General features: G+C 36.8%; 1 protein-coding gene across 3 annotated transcripts in view; it reads left to right on the top strand.

Annotated features, from left to right (window-relative positions):
• Positions 1-17,217, top strand: part of MCMBP (minichromosome maintenance complex binding protein) — a 67,593-nt gene that overhangs the window by 21,361 nt on the left and 29,015 nt on the right. For all 3 annotated transcript variants that reach the window (XM_027112783.1, XM_027112781.1, XM_027112780.1), the window contains exons 2-6: positions 141-226; positions 835-975; positions 1,107-1,148; positions 11,110-11,211; positions 16,233-16,377. In XM_027112783.1, coding sequence (XP_026968584.1) covers positions 141-226; positions 835-975; positions 1,107-1,148; positions 11,110-11,211; positions 16,233-16,377 — 516 coding nt within the window. The remainder of the gene's footprint in view (positions 1-140; positions 227-834; positions 976-1,106; positions 1,149-11,109; positions 11,212-16,232; positions 16,378-17,217) is intronic.

The raw sequence follows: 17,217 nt of genomic DNA, 5'->3' as shown, positions 1-17,217 counted from the left end.
GTAATATCCAAACCCCCAACAGGGCAGCTTCTGGTGTCTTGTTCAGTGCTTCCAATAAGGTGCACACTAAACTAATGTGTGAACATTGTCTATTATTATAGATTGTACTTTCAGCTTTGAACAGTATATTTTTCTTTCAGCTCAAAATGGAGTTAATCCTGGCTGGGAGAAGAAAGTAATTGAGTATTTTAAGGAAAAGCTGAAGGAAAATAATGCTCCTAAATGGGTGAGCTCATTGCTATTGGGGGGGGGAGAGGGGTGGCGAGGGTTGGGCAGACTTGCAGTTTCTCACAGTAGAGCAGTAATCCACATACAGTTTAAATATATATAAATTAATGTTCACTGCCCTGTGCTTTAAGTGCATATGTATTAAAAGGTTTTTGGTCTCTTTTGCAACTTAAACTTAAATTCAAGCAAATAAGTGCTTCTATATTGGCGCCTCTAGGTGGCAGTAATTGACCATGAAAAAAATGGGTAGTTGTGAGAGATTCGATTATCTTTTGTTTTATTACCTTCATTTTAAAAGAGTTGACATGTACGAGTTTTAAGAGAGGAACTCAACAAAGCAAATGCCTTTCTGCTAATTGGAAAGTGTTGTGAAGGAAAAGCATCCTTTTACATTATAGTCAAATGTCATCATACAAACTTGCGAGAACACAGGAAGTACTTTTTTTTAGCAATTGTGTTATATTAACCATTGGGATCATTTGGCTCCCTTGATTTTGTGTGTGTGTGTGGGAATTGCGGTTTGAGTCTGGATATATATGTCTATGTATATGTACTTAATGTTTTATACACAGGATATTTTGACTTGATTGTTCGTTTTCGTTAAAGGTACCATCATTGAATGAAGTTCCCCTTCATTATTTGAAACCTAACAGTTTTGTCAAGTTCCGTTGCATGATTCAGGATATGTTTGACCCTGAATTTTACATGGGAGTTTATGAAACCGTTAACCGAAACACAAAAGCACGTGTATGTATTGCTTTATTCATGAAACTTACTGTTTACAATTAGTAGTATTAATTTTGTCCTTGTGTTGTTTATGGTAATTTTCATTCTGATAGATTGATATAATACTGTTATTTTTTTGCTTTGGGTCATAGGTTCTTCATTTTGGAAAATATAGAGATGTAGCAGAGTGTGGGGTATGTATACTTAAAATATATTCACTGATATGATTTTTTTTTGATCTAAAAATCTCTTAGAAGGTGGAATATTGTAAATGAAAAAATTCCTTTCTTTTCCTAATACCTATATACCTGCTTTTTAAAATTACAGGTTATGATAAGTTCTTTTAAAATGAAAAGTAGAAGAAAAATGAAAGAAGATTAATTTAGGGCTTTACACATGCTTAATTAAATTTGATTAAATCCTGCCCTCTTTTCCTGGGAGGAAAAAAGTAAACTTAAGCTTTCTTTGATAAAAGGAAGTAATAGAAACTCTCTTACATATCAGTAATGGGAAAGGGAAGAAGACAGAATCCTGGATATAATTATAGTTGTAAAAGGGGTAGTTTTGAGATAGAAACTTACTAGAAAAGCAATTAGAGGAACCACAGTATATCTGCATTTTCTTTGGTATTGCTTTTCTGATAGTAGAAGAACAACATGCAGAATTAAACTTAATTTCATTCAGACACCTGTTCAACATGGCTGGCATTGTGACTGGGGAAAGTTTAAAACTTATTTCTGGTTTAATAGTAGAAGAAGATTATCAGCATGTCAAAATATATTAACTAAAAATATCTCATATTTTGCTTTTTGTGTGTTTTTCATGTGGTACTATTGAAACACAGGTGGTAATTTTCAATTGTTAGAAAGAAAACAAGTATCACAGGTAGGGATTGACCAGGCAGGTGCTGAGGCACGACCCCAGTAGAAAGGTGAACCTCAGTAGTTACCTCCATTCTGGATCTATTAGATTTCTGCTTTGCAGTCCAGAATCTTAGTTTAATCGGGTTATTTAGGGCTTTTTACATTCTGGGAGTCTGACTCCTGCTTACCCAAACCTCAAGAGGTTAATATATAAACCCTAATCCCAGCCTGTTAATTCACAGTATAAATTGTTTCTGTTGAATAAATGTTTTAGCCCAGCGGGCTGATCTGTATGGAAGAAAAGCCCTAATTTGAAAGGTTGCTATAAAGAAAAAATGATAACTTCCTATACTTATTTAGAGTAACGGACTCACGAATGATGGATTCGTTTAATCTTACACATGATGGCCTCCAGCTCTCCCATGTCTTTTTCCTTTAGGGTGCCCCATAGCATGCACCATTGTGCAAGTCTAATGAATCAACTTGAGGTTTCCTGCATTCCTTGTTTGAGGGGCCCTAAGCCATATTAGGCTAATAAATTAATACACATTTTTTTTCCTAGTACACAATAATGCAGTGTCTCTATAGCTCAACAATCTCAGCCCCTGGAAATGGGAAAATGAAATAGGTGAGACTGTCTATCTGTGACACTCCCAAAGGCAAAGAGTTTTTATTTTGTACTACGTTGCTAAAGAGTCATAAGTAAAAGCACCACACCAGGAAAAGGGAACTTTGGCCCTGGAAAGAAATACAGAAAAAACTTAGCTTATATATATTATCTCAGGCTCAATTGATATCTCTGGGATTCTTTCTTTGTTTCCTTTCTTTCTTTCTTTTTCTCTTAAAAAACAGAATATAGATTTTACTTACTTTTAAGGGTTTTTTTTGGTACTCTAAAAGTAATATGTGTTTGTTGAAATAATTTTTTCAATATTATATCTTGGGTCCTCTCTGCCTCTTATCTCTAAGTATATTTGAAATAGAGAATATGCCTTTTCTAAGGAATAATATCTGACTTTTAAATCTCATCTCAGAGCTATCTCGTAATGAGTATTTCACTAAATTCCTATTTAATGGGCTAACTCTGATAGCTTTTTATGAGAGAGACAGTGGGATTACCATGAGCACTGTCTTTGAAAAAATTTAATAAAATAACATGTTTATTTAAAGGGAGTTAATTTTTTTTTCATTTTTCCTTTAACATCTTTATTGGAGTATAATTGCTTTACAATGTTATGTTAGCTTCTGCTGTATAAAAAAGTGAATCAGCTATATGCATACGTATATCCCCATATCTCCTCCCTCTTGAGCCTCCCTCCCACCCTCCTTATCCCACCCCTCTAGGTGGTGGCAAAGCACCAAGCTGATCGCCCTGTGCTATGCAGCTGCTTCCCACTAGCTACCTACTTTACATTTGATAGTGTATATATGTCAATGTTACACTCTCACTTCGTCCCAGCTTACCCTTCCCCCTCCCCGTGTCCTCAAGTCCATTCTCTACGTCTGTGTCTTTATTCCTGTCCTGCCCCTAGGTTCATCAGAAACTTTTTTTTGTTTTTTTAGATTCCATATATATATGTTAGCATACGGTATTTGTTTGTTTTTCTCTTTCTGACTTACTTCACTCTGTATGACAGACTGTAGGTCCATCCACCTCACTACAAATAACTCAATTTCGTTTCTTTTTATGGCTGAGTAATATTCCATTGTATATATGTGCCACATCTTCTTTATCCATTCATCTGTCGATGGACACTTAGGTTGCTTCCATGTCCTGGCTATTGTAAATAGAGCTGCAATGAACATTGTGGTACATGACTCTTTTTGAATTATGGTTTTCTCAGGGTATATGCCCAGTAGTAGGATTGCTAGGTCATATGGTAGTTCTATTTTTAGTTTCCTAACGAACCTCCCTACTGTTCTCCATAGTGGCTGTATCAATCTACATTCCCAGCAACAGTGCAAGAGGGTTCCCTTTTCTCCACACCCTCTCCAGCATTTATTGTTTGTAGATTTTTTGATGATGGCCATTCTAGCCGGTGTGAGATGATACCTCATTGTAGTTTTGATTTGCATTTTTCTAATGATTAGTGATGTTGAGCATCGTCTCACGTGTTTGCTGGCCATCTGTATATCTTCTTTGGAGAAATGTCTGTTCAGGCCTTCTGCCCGTTTTTGGATTGGGTTGTTTGTTTTTTTCATATTGAGCTGCATGAGCTGCTTGTGTATATTTTGGAGTTTAATCCTTTGCCCATTGCTTTGTTTGCAGACATTTGCTTCCATTCTGAGGGTTGTCTTTTCATCTTGTTTATGGTTTCCTTCACTGTGCAAAAGCTTTTAAGTTTCATTAGGTCCCAATTGTTTATTTTTGTTTTTATTTCCATTTCTCTAGAATGTGGGTCAAAGAGGAACTTGCTGTGATTTATGTCTGTGTTCTGCCCATGTTTTCCTCTAAGAGTTTTATAGTGTTTGGCCTTACATTTAGGTCTTTAATTCATTTTGAGTTTATTTTTATGTATGGTGTTAGGAAGTGTTCTAATTCCATTCTTTTACATGTAGCTGTCCAGTTTTCCGAGCACCACTTATCGAAGAGGCAATCTTTCCTCCATTGTATACTCTTGCCTCCTTTATCAAAGATAAGGTGACCATATGTGCATGAGTTTATCTCTGGGCTTTCTATCCTGTTCCATTGAACTATATTTCTGTTTTTGTGCCAGTACCATACTGTCTTGATTACTTTAGCTTTTTTTTCTTAAATCTATTTATTTAATTTATTTTATTTCTGGCTGTGTTGGGTCTTCGCTGCTGTGCGCGGGCTTTCTCTAGTTGCAGCTAGCAGGGGCTACTCTTCGTTGTGGTGCATGGGGTTCTTGTTGTGGATCACAGGCTCTAGGCATGCGGGCTTCAGTAGTTGTGTCTCAGGAGCTCTAGAGCGCAGGCTCGGTAGTTGTGGCACACGGGCTTAGTTGCTCTGTGGCATGTGGGATCTTCCCAGACCAAGGCCCGAACCCATATCCCCTGCATTGGCAGGTGGATTCTTAACCTCTGCACCACCAGGGAAACCCTTGATTACTGTAGCTTTGTAGTATAGTCTGAAGTCCTGGAGCCTGATTTCTCCAGCTCCGTTTTTCTCAAGATTGCTTTGGCTATTTGGGGTCTTTTGTGTTGCTATACAAATTGTGCGATTTTTTTGTTCTAAGTTCTGTGAAAAATGTCATTGGTAGTTTGATAGAGATTGCATTGAATGTGTAGATTGCTTTGTGTAGTATAGTCATTTTCACAATGTTGATTCTTCCAATGCAAGAACATGGTATATCTCTCCATCTGTTTGTGTCATCTTTAATTTCTTTCATCAGTGTCTTATAGTTTTCTGCATACAGGTCTTTTGTCGCCTTAGGTAGGTTTATTCCTAGGTATTTTATTCTTTTTGTTGCAGTGGTAAATGAGATTGTTTCCTTAATTTCTCTTTTGGATTTTTCATCATTAGTGTATAAGAATGCAAGAGATTTCTGTGCATTAGTTTTGTGTCCTGCTACTCTACCTGATTTTTTGATTAGCTCTGGTATTTTTCTGGTAACATCTTTAGGATTCTCTGTGTATAGTATCATGTTATCTGCAAACAGTGACAGCTTTACTTCTTCTTTTCCTATTTGGATTTCTTTTATTTCTTTTTCTTCTCTGATTGCTGTGGCTAAAACTTTCAAAACTGTGTTGAATAATAGTGGTGAGAGTGGGCGACCTTGTCTTGTTCCTGATCTTAGAGGAAATGGTTTCAGTTTTTCACCATTGAGAACGATGTTGCCTGTGGGTTTGTCATATATGACCTTTATTATGTTGAGGTAGGTTCCCTCTATGCCCACTTTCTGGAGAGTTTTTATCATAAATGGGTGTTGAATTTTGTCAAAAGCCTTTTCTGCATCTATTGAGATTATCATATGGTTTTTTAACCTTCAGTTTGTTAATATGGTGTATCATATTGATTGATTTGCATATATTGAAGAATCCTTGCATTCCTGGGATAAACCCCACTTGATCATGGTGTATGATCCTCTTAATGTGCTGTCGAATTCTGTTTGCTAGTATTTTGTTGAGTATTTTTGCATCTATGTTCATCAGAGATATTGGCCTGTAGTTTTCTTTTTCTGTGACATCTTTGTCTGGTTTTGGTATCAGGGTGATGGTGGCCTCATAGAATGAGTTTGGGAGTGTTCCTCCCATTGCTGTATTTTGGAAGAGTTTGAGAAGGATTGGTGTTAGCTTTTCTCTAAAAGTTTGATAGAATTCGCCTGTGAAGACATCTGGTCCTGGGCTTTTGTTTGGAAGATTTTTTTTTTTTTTTTTGCGGTACGCGGGCCTCTCACTGTTGTGGCCTCTTCTGTTGCGGAGCACAGGCTCTGGACGTGCAGGCTCAGCGTCCATGGCTCACGGGTCTAGCCGCTCCGGGGCATGTGGGATATTCCCGGACCGGGGCACGAACCCGTGTCCCCTGCATCGGCAGGTGTGCTCTCAACCACTGCGCCACCAGGGAAGCCCTGTTGGAAGATTTTTAATCACAGTCTCAATTTCAGTGCTTGTGATTAATCTGTTTATATTTTCTATTTCTTCCTGCTTCAGTCTCAGAAGGTTGAGCTTTTCTAAGAATGTGTCCATTTCTTCCAGGTTGTCCATTTTATTGGCATATAGTTGCTTGTAGTAATCTCTCATGATCCTTTATATTTCTGCAGTGTCAGTTGTTACTTCTCCTTTTTCATTTCTAATTCTGTTGATTTAAGTCTTCTCCCTTTTTTTCTTGATGAGTCTGGCTAATGGTTTATCCATTTTGTTTATCTTCTCAAAGAACCAGCTTTTAGTTTTATTGATCATTGCTACTGTTTCCTTCATTTCTTTTTCATTTATTTCTGAACTGATCTTTATGATTTCTTTCCTTCTGCTAACTTTGGGATTTTTTTGTTCTTCTTTCTCTAATTGTTTTAGGTGTAAGATTAGGTTGTTTACTTGAGATTTTTCTTGTTTCTTGAGTTAGGATTGTGTTGCTATAAACTTCCCTCGTAGAACTGCTTTTGCTGCATCCCATAGCTTTTGGGTTGTTGTGTTTTCATTGTCATTTGTTTCTAGGTAGTTTTTGATTTCCTCTTTGATTTCCTCAGTGATCTCTTGGTTATTTAGTAGCATATTATTTAGCCTCCATGTGTTTGTATTTTTTACAGTTTTTTTTTTCCTGTAATATCTAGTCTCATAGCGTTGTGGTCAGAAAAGATACTTAATACGATTTCAATTTTCTTAAATTTACTAAGGCTTGATTTGTAACCCAAAATATGGTCTGTCCTGGAGAATGTTCCATGAGCACTTGAGAAGAAAGTGTATTCTGTTGTTTTTGGCTGGACTGTCCTATAAATATCAATTAAGTCCATCTTGTTTAATGTGTCATTTAAAGCTTGCATTTCCTTAATTTATTTTCATTTTGGATGATCTGTCCATTGGTGAAAGTGGGGTGTTAAAGTCCCCCTACTATTTTTGTGTTACTGTCGATTTCCCCTTTTATGGCTGTTAGCATTTGTCTTACGTATTGAGGTGCTCCTATGTTGGGTGCATATATATTTATAATTGTTATATCATCTTGGATTGATCCCTTGATCATTATGTAGTGTTCTTCTTTGTCTCTTGTAATAGTCTTTGTTTTAAAGTCTATTTTGTTTGATATGAGGATTGCTACTCCAGCTTTCTTTTGATTTCCATTTGCATGGAATATCTTTTTCCATCCCCTCACTTTCATTCTGTATGTGTCCCTAGGTCTGAAGTGGGTCCGTTGTAGACAGCATATGTACGGGTCTTGTTTTGGTATCCATTCAGCCAGTCTGTTTCTTTTTGTTGGAGCATTTAATCCATTTACATTTAAGGTAATTATTGATATTTATGGTCCTATTACCATTTTCTTAATTGTTTTGGGTGTTTTTTAAACATCTTTATTGGAATATAGTGGCTTTACAGAGGTGTGTTAGTTTCTGCTTTATAACAAAGTGAATCAGCTATGCATATATCCCCATATCTCTTCCCTCTTGCGTCTCCCTCCCTCACACCCTCCCTATCCCACCCCTCTAGGTGGTCACAAAGCACCAAGCTCATCTCCCCTGTGCTATGTGGCTGCTTCCCATTAGCTATCTGTTTGATATTTGGTAGTGTATATATGTCCATGCCACTCTCTCACTTTGTCCCATCTTACCCTTCTCCCTCCCCACATCCTCAAGTACATTTTCTAGTAGGTCTGTGTTTTTATTCCCGTCCTGTCCCTAGGTTCTTCATGACCATTTTGGGTTTTTTTTTTTTTTTTTTTTAAGATTCCATATATATGTGTTAGCATACGGTATTTGTCTTTCTCTTTCTGACTTACTTCACTCAGTATGACAGACTCTAGGTCCATCCACCTCACTACAAATAACTCAGTTTCGTTTCTTTTTATGGCTGAGTAATATTCCATTGTATGTATGTGCCACATCTTTATACATTCATCTGTCGATTGACATTTAGGTTGCTTCCATGTCCTGGCTATTGTAAATAGTGCTGCAGTGAACATTGTGGTCCATGGCTCTTTTTGAATTATGGTTTTCTCAGGGTATATGCCCAGTAGTGGGATTGCTGTGTCGTATGGTAGTTCTATTTTTAGTTTTTTAAGGAACCTCCATACTGTTCTCCAGAGTGGCTGTATCAATTTACATTCCCACCAACAGTGCAAGGAGGGTTCTCTTTTCTCCACACCCTCTCCAGCATTTATTGTTTGTAGATTTTTTGATGATGGCCATTCTGATGGATGTGAGGTGATACCTCATTGTAGTTTTGATTTGCATATCTCTAATGATTAGTGACGTTGAGCATCCTTTCACGTGTTTGTTGGTAATCTGTGTGTCGTCTTTGGAGAAATGTCTATTTAGGTCTTCTCATTTTTGGATTGGGTTGTTTGTTTTTTTGATATTGAGCTGTATGAGCTGCTTATAAATTTTGGAGATTAATCCTTTGTCGGTTGCTTCATTTGCAAATATTTTCTCCCATTCTGAGGGTTGTCTTTTCATCTTGTTTATGGTTTCCTTTGCTGTGCAAAAGCTTTTAAGTTTCATTAGGTCCCATTTGTTTATTTTTGGTTTTATTTCCATTTTTCTAGGAGGTGGGTCAAAAAGGATCTTGCTGTGATTTATGTCATAGAATGTTCTGCCTGTGGTTTCCTCTAAGAGTTTGATAGTGTCTGGCCTTACATTTAGGTCTTTAATCCATTTTGAGTTTATTTTTGTGTATGGTGTTAGGGAGTGTTCTGATTTCATTCTTCTTTTGGGGGGGGGGGTGTACACGGGCCTCTCACTGTTGTGGCCTCTCCCGTTGCGGAGCACAGGCTCCGGACGCGTAGGCTCAGCAGCCATGGCTCACGGGCCTAGCCACTCTGCAGCATGTGGGATCTTCCCGGACCGGGGCACGAACCTATGTCCTCTGCATCGGCAGGCAGACTCTCAACCACTGCGCCACCAGGGAAGCCCCTAATTTCATTCTTTTACATGTAGCTGTTCAGTTTTCCCAGCACCACTTATTGAAGAGGTTGTTTTTTCTCCATTGTATATTCTTGCCTCCTTTATCAAAAATAAGATGACAGTATGTGTACGCGTTTATCTATCTCTGGGCTTTCTATCCTGTTCCTTGGGTTTGTTTTTGCATGTCTTTTCCTTCTCTTGTGTTTCCTGCCTGGAGAGGTTCCTTTAGCATTTGTCGTAAAGCTGCTTTGGTGGTACTGAATTCTCTTAATGTTTGCTTATCTGTAAACGTTTTAATTTCTCCATCGAATCTGAATGAGATCCTTGCTGGGTTGAGTAATCTTGGTTGTAGGGTTTTCCCTTTAATCACTTTAAATATGTCCTGTCACTCCTTTCTGGTTTGCAGAGTTTCTGCTGAAAAACCAGCTGTTAACCTTATGGGGATTCCCTTGTATGTTATTTGTTGCTTTTCCTTTGCTGATTTTAATTTTTTTTCTTTGTATTTAATTTTTGATAGTTTCATTAATATGTGTCTTGGTGTGTCTCTTTGGGTTTATCCTGTTTGGTACTCTCTGTGCTTCCTGGACTTGATCGACTCTTTCCTTTCCCATGTTAGGGAAGTTTTCGACTGTAATCTCTTCAAATATTTTCTCAGCCCCTTTCTTTTTCTCTTCTTCTGGGACCCCTATAATTCGAATGTTGGTGTGTTTAATGTTGTCCCAGAGGTCTCTGAGATTGTCCTCAATTCTTTTTTTTTTTTTTTTTGCTTTATTTTTTTTTGCGGTACGCGGGCCTCTCACTGCTGTGGCTCCTCCCGTTGCGGAGCACAGGCTCCAGACGCGCAGGCCCAGTGGCCATGGCTCACGGGCCCAGCCGCCCTGTGGCATGCAGTATCCTCCCAGACCGGGGCACGAACCTGTGTCCCCTGCATCCTGTGTCCCTTGCATCGGCAGGTGGACTCTCAACCACTGCACCACCAGGGAAGCCCTTGTCCTCAATTCTTTTCATTCTTTTTTCTTTATTCTGCTCCCTGGCAGTTATTTCCACCATTTTATCTTCCAGCTAACTTATTTGTTCTTCTGCCTCAGTTATTGTGCTATTGATTCCTTCTAGAGTATTTTTAATTTCAGTAATTATGTTGTTCATCACTGTTTGTTTGCTCTTGATTTCTTCTAGATCCTTGTTAAATGTTTCTTGTATTTTCTCCATTCTGTTTCCGAGATTTTGGATAATCTTTACTATCATAGCTCTGAATTCTTTTTCAGGTAGGTTGCCTATTTCGTCTTCATTTATTTGGTCTTTAGGTTTTTACCTTGCTCCTTCGTCTGTAACATAGTTTTTTGTTGTTTCTTTCTTTTCTTTTCTTTTCTTTTTCTCTTTTTGATGGGTGATGCTATATTCTTGTCTTACTGGTTGTTTGGCCTGAGACGTCCAGCACTGGAGTTTGCAGACAGTTGGATAGAGCTGGTGTTGGTGCTGAAATGAGGACCTCCGGGAGGCCTCACTCTGATTAATATTCAAAGGGATTTAACTTTTTAACCTAGGGTGCTGTATATTTGGATTTGAAGGAAGGTACTGTATTGATTATTGCATTTGAAATGATTTTATGCCTGTTTTCTTTTCAAAAATGATAGTTTGGATTTAGTAGTTGCTTGTTAATTAACTCTTAATATGAAAGTATTTACTGTGATTTTATAAATAACATGGAAATATGGTTGCTAATTTTTAAAGTTTTTGTAATAAATTTTTTTAAATAAAACAAAATTTTGTATATATCACAGCCTCAGCAAGAAGTTGATTTAAACTCTCCACGAACTACCACTTTGGAAAGACAGACTTTCTATTGTGTTCCAGTGCCTGGAGAATCCACGTGGGTAAAAGAAATATCCTTTATCTGAACCTTCTTATGTGTTGAATGGTTACTGATTATTTTCTTAATTGAAGAGAGCACAATTCACATTTTGATTTTTTTTTTAAACTTAGTCTTTTTACCTCAGTGAAGGTAGCTGGAAAAGAAAATTATTCTTCATTTATAGAGCTTGGCTTTATTTTTATAAAATGTGTTTCCTTTGTCCTAAACAAGAAAATCTATAAAACAACCTTCAGTATTCATCACTGAGAAATGATAAAATTATGGTGCATTGTGCTAGTGAAAAACTGTTTAAAAGATTGAGGTGGATTTAAAGGGACTGAAAAAGAGAGTTGCACAATCATTAAGTAAAAAAACTGGTTTTAAATTAGAACTCATTCTAATTTTATTAAGGGAAAACAATATGTTTGTTCTTTTGAGAGATTGTGGAGACATCTCATTCTCATTTTTATTTTTTTTAGTTACTAATTTCTTTAGGCATTGTTCACATACTGAAATGCACAGATTTTAAAGGTATACTTAAGTGGTTTGGATAAATGCATACACCTGTAATTTGCACACCCATGGAAGTAAAGAATTTTGTGCCTTTTTCCCGTCACCACCTCCTCCCCACGACTGCTCTGATTTTTTTCACTATAGCTTAATTTTACCTATTGTTGAATGTCATACAAATGGAATCATATAACATACAGTCTTTTGTGTCTGATATCTTTTATTCAGCATAATGCATTTGAGATTCATCCATGTGTATCCATAGTTCATTACTTTTTATTGCTGATGGTATTTGTTTATATAATATCCAATTGATGAACATTTGGGTGGTTTCCAGTTTGAGGCCAGGCATTTTTTGGTGAGATTTTAACTTACTAAATCAGTTTTTTAACAGATACTTTGTGTCGGTTGTGATAAAGTTGTGTATCTCTCAAGGAATGTTTCACAATCATTGAATCACAGTTCTTGAATTTATTGACATAAAACTTTCATAGTATTTCCTTATTTTCCTTTTAATGTCTAAGGCATATCTAACAGTGATCTCCTTTCATTTCCAAAATGTTAATTTATTTTTCTCTTTTATCCTTGATTAGTATTGCTAGGGGTTTGTCAGAGAATCAAGTTTTTACTTTAATTTTTTGTTTTCTATTTCATTGATGTTTGCTCTTCCTTCATTTTTAGTAATGGTTTTAATTTTTTTTTTAAACCTTAAGGTTAGTGTGCAGATCATTTCATATCTTCCTTTTCTCATATTAGCATTTAAGGCCATAAAATACTCTCTAATCACTGCTTTAGTTGGATCCCACAAATTTTGACTTGTTTTTACTCTCATTCAGTTCAAAATATTTTCTAATTTCCTTTGTGATTTCTTCTTTGATCCTTGAGCCTCACTACAATATACTTCTGTTGATCTTTTAAACAGTTGTCTCCTACATAAATTTAGAAATAAGGGGGAAAAATTATGTCTTTTATGTTGCATAAATATTGATCATTTCTGGCTCTTTTTGTCTTTGTCTGGAATCATTTCACTGAGCCCTTTTTTTTAAGTACTGATCCATTGGTAATAAATTTTCTCAGCTTTTTTTTAACTGAAAATGTCTTTATTTCACCCTTTTGGGCTGTGTGTGTGTGTGTGTGTGTGTGTGTCGTGGTGCTGCATTGTGCAGCATGCCGGATCTTAGTTCCCTGATCAGGGATCTATGTGCCCCCTGCATTGGGAGCATGGAGTCTTAACCACTGGACTGCTAGGGAGGTCCCTCACCTTTATTTTTGAAGGATATTTTCGGAGGTTGTAGAACGCTTTTTTTTCTCCCAGTGGTTATAGAATGCTTGATTGACAGGTATCTCCCATCTTCAACACTTTAATGATATTGTTCCATTGTCTTCTGGCCTCCATTGTTTTTTTATGAAAGGATAGCTGTCATTTTTATCATTGTCACGTGTATGTAATGGGTCTTTAGTTTTCCTCTGGCTGCTTCTAATATTCTCTGTGGTTTTCAGCAGCTTGACTATGATGTGCCCATGTCTGGGTTTTTTGTGTTTATCCTGCTTGGGTTTTATTGAGCTTTTAGATCTGTGGGTTGATATTTTCAGAAGATTTCAGCCATTATTTCTTCAAATATTTTTCTGTCCCAGTCTCATCTTTTTCTCATTTTCTGGGGCTCAAATCACATGATTGTAGACTAATTATTATTGTTCTCAGGTGATTGAGGTTTTTTGTTTTCCATTTTATGTTTTAGTTCTAGATTTTTTCATTTGGTTCTTTTTCTTTGTTTCCATTTTTCTGATGATAGTCCTCATCTTTTCTTTTAAAATTGTAAATTTTGGAATTGCTTTTTAATGCCCTTGTCTGCTAGTTCCAATATCCAGGTTGTCTCTGGGTTTTGTTTTTTTTTTCTGTTGATACTGTTTTTAATCCTGCTTATAGGCCATACTTTCCTGCTTCTTCACATAATTAATCATGTGTTATGATTAGTTATGCTGATATACAACACTGTTGAAAGTTCTGTCTTCAAGAGTGTTGAATTTTGCTCTGGCAGGCAGGTAATTTAAGTGCATCACTTTGATCCTGCCAAGGCTTGGTTTTGGGATTTGTTAAGGTAGGTATGAGTGGCACTTACAATGTAGGATGTAGTCCTTACTTGCGAGATGTGCTATTTCCGGGTCTCACCTAAATGCTCGTGATTCTCAGCAGGGTCCAGTTCTAGTATTGTGTAACTTCCAGAAGCTTTGCTAAGCTCCCAACCGAGCAGCAGCTGTTCTCTCCTAGGGCTCTATTTGAAGCTCTTTGCTCTCTAACTGTTCTGCAAATTCCAGTTGCTTCAGTAGCCTTGAGCTATGTGCTCTGTTTTCTCTACCAGCAAGAGCAGAACCTCCACTTCCCTTTGCTGCAATTTGGAAAATGCCCCTGAGAGAGCTGGGGAGAATTGGAGTTTACCTGTGGTGTTTCTTCTCATTCAAGGATCATAACCTTATGTTCTTTGTTGTCCAAAGACTGAAAACAGTTGCTTCATGCCTTTTGTTCAGCTTTACAGGTTTTTTGTTTTTTTAATTGAAGTATAGTTGATTTACAATATTGTGTTAGTTTCAGGTATACAACAAAGTGATTCAGTTATACATATATATATATATGTATTCTTTTTTAAAGTTTGTTTTCCATTATAGTTTATTTCAAGACACTGAATATATTTCCCTGTGCTAAGCAGTAAATTCTTGTCGTTTATCTATTTTATATATGGTAGTGCGCATCTGTCAGTCCCGTACTACCAATTTATCCCTCCCCCGCCCAGCTCCTACCCTTTGCCTTTGGTAACCACGAGTTTGTTTTCTATGTCTGTGAGTCTGTTTCTATTTTATAAATAAGTTCATTTGTACTATTTCTTTATATCTCACATATAAATGGTATCATATAATATTTGTCTTTCTCTGTCCGACTTACTTCACTTAATATGATAATCTCTTGGTCCATCCATGTTGCTGCAGATGGCATTATTTCATTCTTTTTTATGGCTGAGTAATATCCGTGTGTGTGTGTGTGTGTGTGTGTGTATACACGCCACATCTTTATCCATTCATCTGTTGATGGACATTTGGGTTGCTTCCATGTCTTGGCTATTGTAACTAGTGCTGCTTTGAACATTGGGATGCATGTACCTTTTCAAATTAGAGCTTTTGTCTTTTCTGTATATATGCCCAGGAGTGAGATTGCTGGATCATAATGGTAACTCTATTTTTAGTTTTTTAAGGAGCCTCCATTCTGTTTTCCATAGGGGCTGCACCAATTTACATTCCCACCAAGAGTGTAGGAGGGTTCCCTTTTCTCCACACTCCAGCATTTATTATTTGTAGACTTTTTTAGTATATGTGCTGCCGAAGCAAGCACTATTTGTAGAATTTTTGATGATGGCCATTCTCACCAGTGTGAAGTGATTATACCTCATTGTAGTTTTGATTTGCATTTCTCTAATAAATAGCAGTGTTGAGCATCTTTCATGTGCCTGTTGGCCTTCTATATTCCGTCTTTGGAGAAGTGTTTGTTTAGATCTTCTGCCCATTTTTTGATTGGGTTGTTTGTTTTTTTCTTATTGAGTTATATGAGCTGTTTGTATATTTTGGAAATTAAGCCCTTGTAGGACTCATCTTTTGCAAATATTTTCTCCCAGTCTATAGGTTGTCTTTTCATTTTATTTATGGTTCGTTTTCTGTGTGAAAGCTTATAAGTTTGATTAGGTCCCATTTGTTTATTTTTGCTTTTATTTCTGTTGCCTTGGGAGATCAGTTTTACAGTTCTTTGCAGCAAGGTAGGGGGCATAAGTTTGAGCTGTTAATTCTTATGACCCAAACTGGAAGTTCAGCCTTCTTTTATTGAAAAGGAATTTTTGTTATTCTGGGTTTTTTAAAAAATTGAGGTGTCGTTGATTTACAATAATGTTTTAATTTCAGATGTACAACATAATGATTCAAAATTTTGATAGATAATACTCCATATTTATTATAAAATGTTGGCTGTATTCCCTGTGTTATACAACAGGGGTCCCCAGCCCCTGGGCCGTGGCCTGTTAGGAACTGGGCTGCACAGCAGGAGGTGAGCGGCGGCCGAGTGAGGGAAGCTTCATTTTGCCGCTCCCCACGGCTCTCATTACCGCCTAAACCATCCCCCCCATACACACACACACCCGTCCGGGAAAAATTGTCTTCCATGAAGTTGGTCCCTGGTGCTAAAAAGGTTGGGGACTGCTGCTATACAATATATCCGTATAGCTTATTTATTGTATACATCAACCTTCTTTTAAAAATACATTTTTATTTTAACCAAACTGCCAAAGTAACAGTCTTTTTTTTTTTTTTACATCTTTATTGGAGTATAATTGCTTTACAATGGTGTGTTAGTTTCTGCTTTATAACAAAGTGAATCAGTTATACATATACATATGTTCCCATATCTCTTCCCTCCAAAGTAATAGTCTTTTATTAGTCACCTAGGTAGGGTAACTTACGATATTCCCCAGTTCATGAAAATCTTTCCTTAACCTTTCATTTAACGTCTATGTTAATACAAACCAAGCTCGAGTCAGCCCTTCAACGTCCTACACTCCCAGTCGTCACAAGAGGAGTTATGAAGATGATGAAGATATGGACCTACAGCCGAATAAACAGAAAGAGCAGCACGCGGGTGCCAGGCAAGCAGGTAGTGTGTGCCATTGGGCTTTCGGTAGACTTCTGGTCTCTTGCAGTAGATTCATATTCAGAATTAATTGTTGTATAATGTAGCTCTAGATTTAGGAGCTGGCAGTAATTTGACAACTTTGCTTTGAGGTTTATTAGAATTATAGACGGTTCTGAGAGTTTGAACAGTTACTCTTTGGTCACACTGTGCTTCATAATTGAGCAGTTAGGCATCACTTAGTGAGAAGTGGCTACTCTACTGTCAGTTGTTAAGGGTCTCAATTTGGGTAGCTGGAAAAGGTCTGTTATCTTTCTTCATATTTTATTTATCTCAGCTTTTAAGTAATATGAGGTACTCTACCCTAAAAGTGACTTATTTATATCTGAAACATCCTTTCTTATTTTCTTTTTGGAATAGTGATGCTTTTAATTAGTAAGACTGAAAACATTGGAGGAAAAATGTGAAATTGTGGTATACTGGATTACTTACTCCTAAACTTTAAAATTAATTAAAACACAATTCTGATTAAAACAAGGAGACCAAAAGTTGAAATTTTCCAAGAGAATGAGAGAATTTCAAAATTGGTATATATCATTATTGATTTCTCCAGTCACAGTTATTATGAACACTGAATTCCTTCATATGGCAGGTAGATAAGTTTGTCTTTATTTCTCCTTTTGTGTCCAGTCATTTCTCTTTAGCATCTTTAATCCAAGGACAAGTTAAAGGCAGAGGAGGTAAAAACAAATTAGTCTAGTTAATTTGAATGTGAAGGATGGGTTGAGAGGGCAAATATAACACTCAGTGGTAAACAAAGATTTACTACTGAATTTCATTTTATCATATATTATTCTACTTTAT

Source organism: Aethalodelphis obliquidens, unplaced genomic scaffold, assembly GCF_003676395.1.
Source record: "Aethalodelphis obliquidens isolate GAN/ISIS:26980383/991018 unplaced genomic scaffold, ASM367639v1 scaffold11, whole genome shotgun sequence".
NCBI classification, from domain to species: domain Eukaryota; kingdom Metazoa; phylum Chordata; class Mammalia; order Artiodactyla; family Delphinidae; genus Aethalodelphis; species Aethalodelphis obliquidens.
This window is presented reverse-complemented; position numbering and strand designations above follow the sequence as displayed.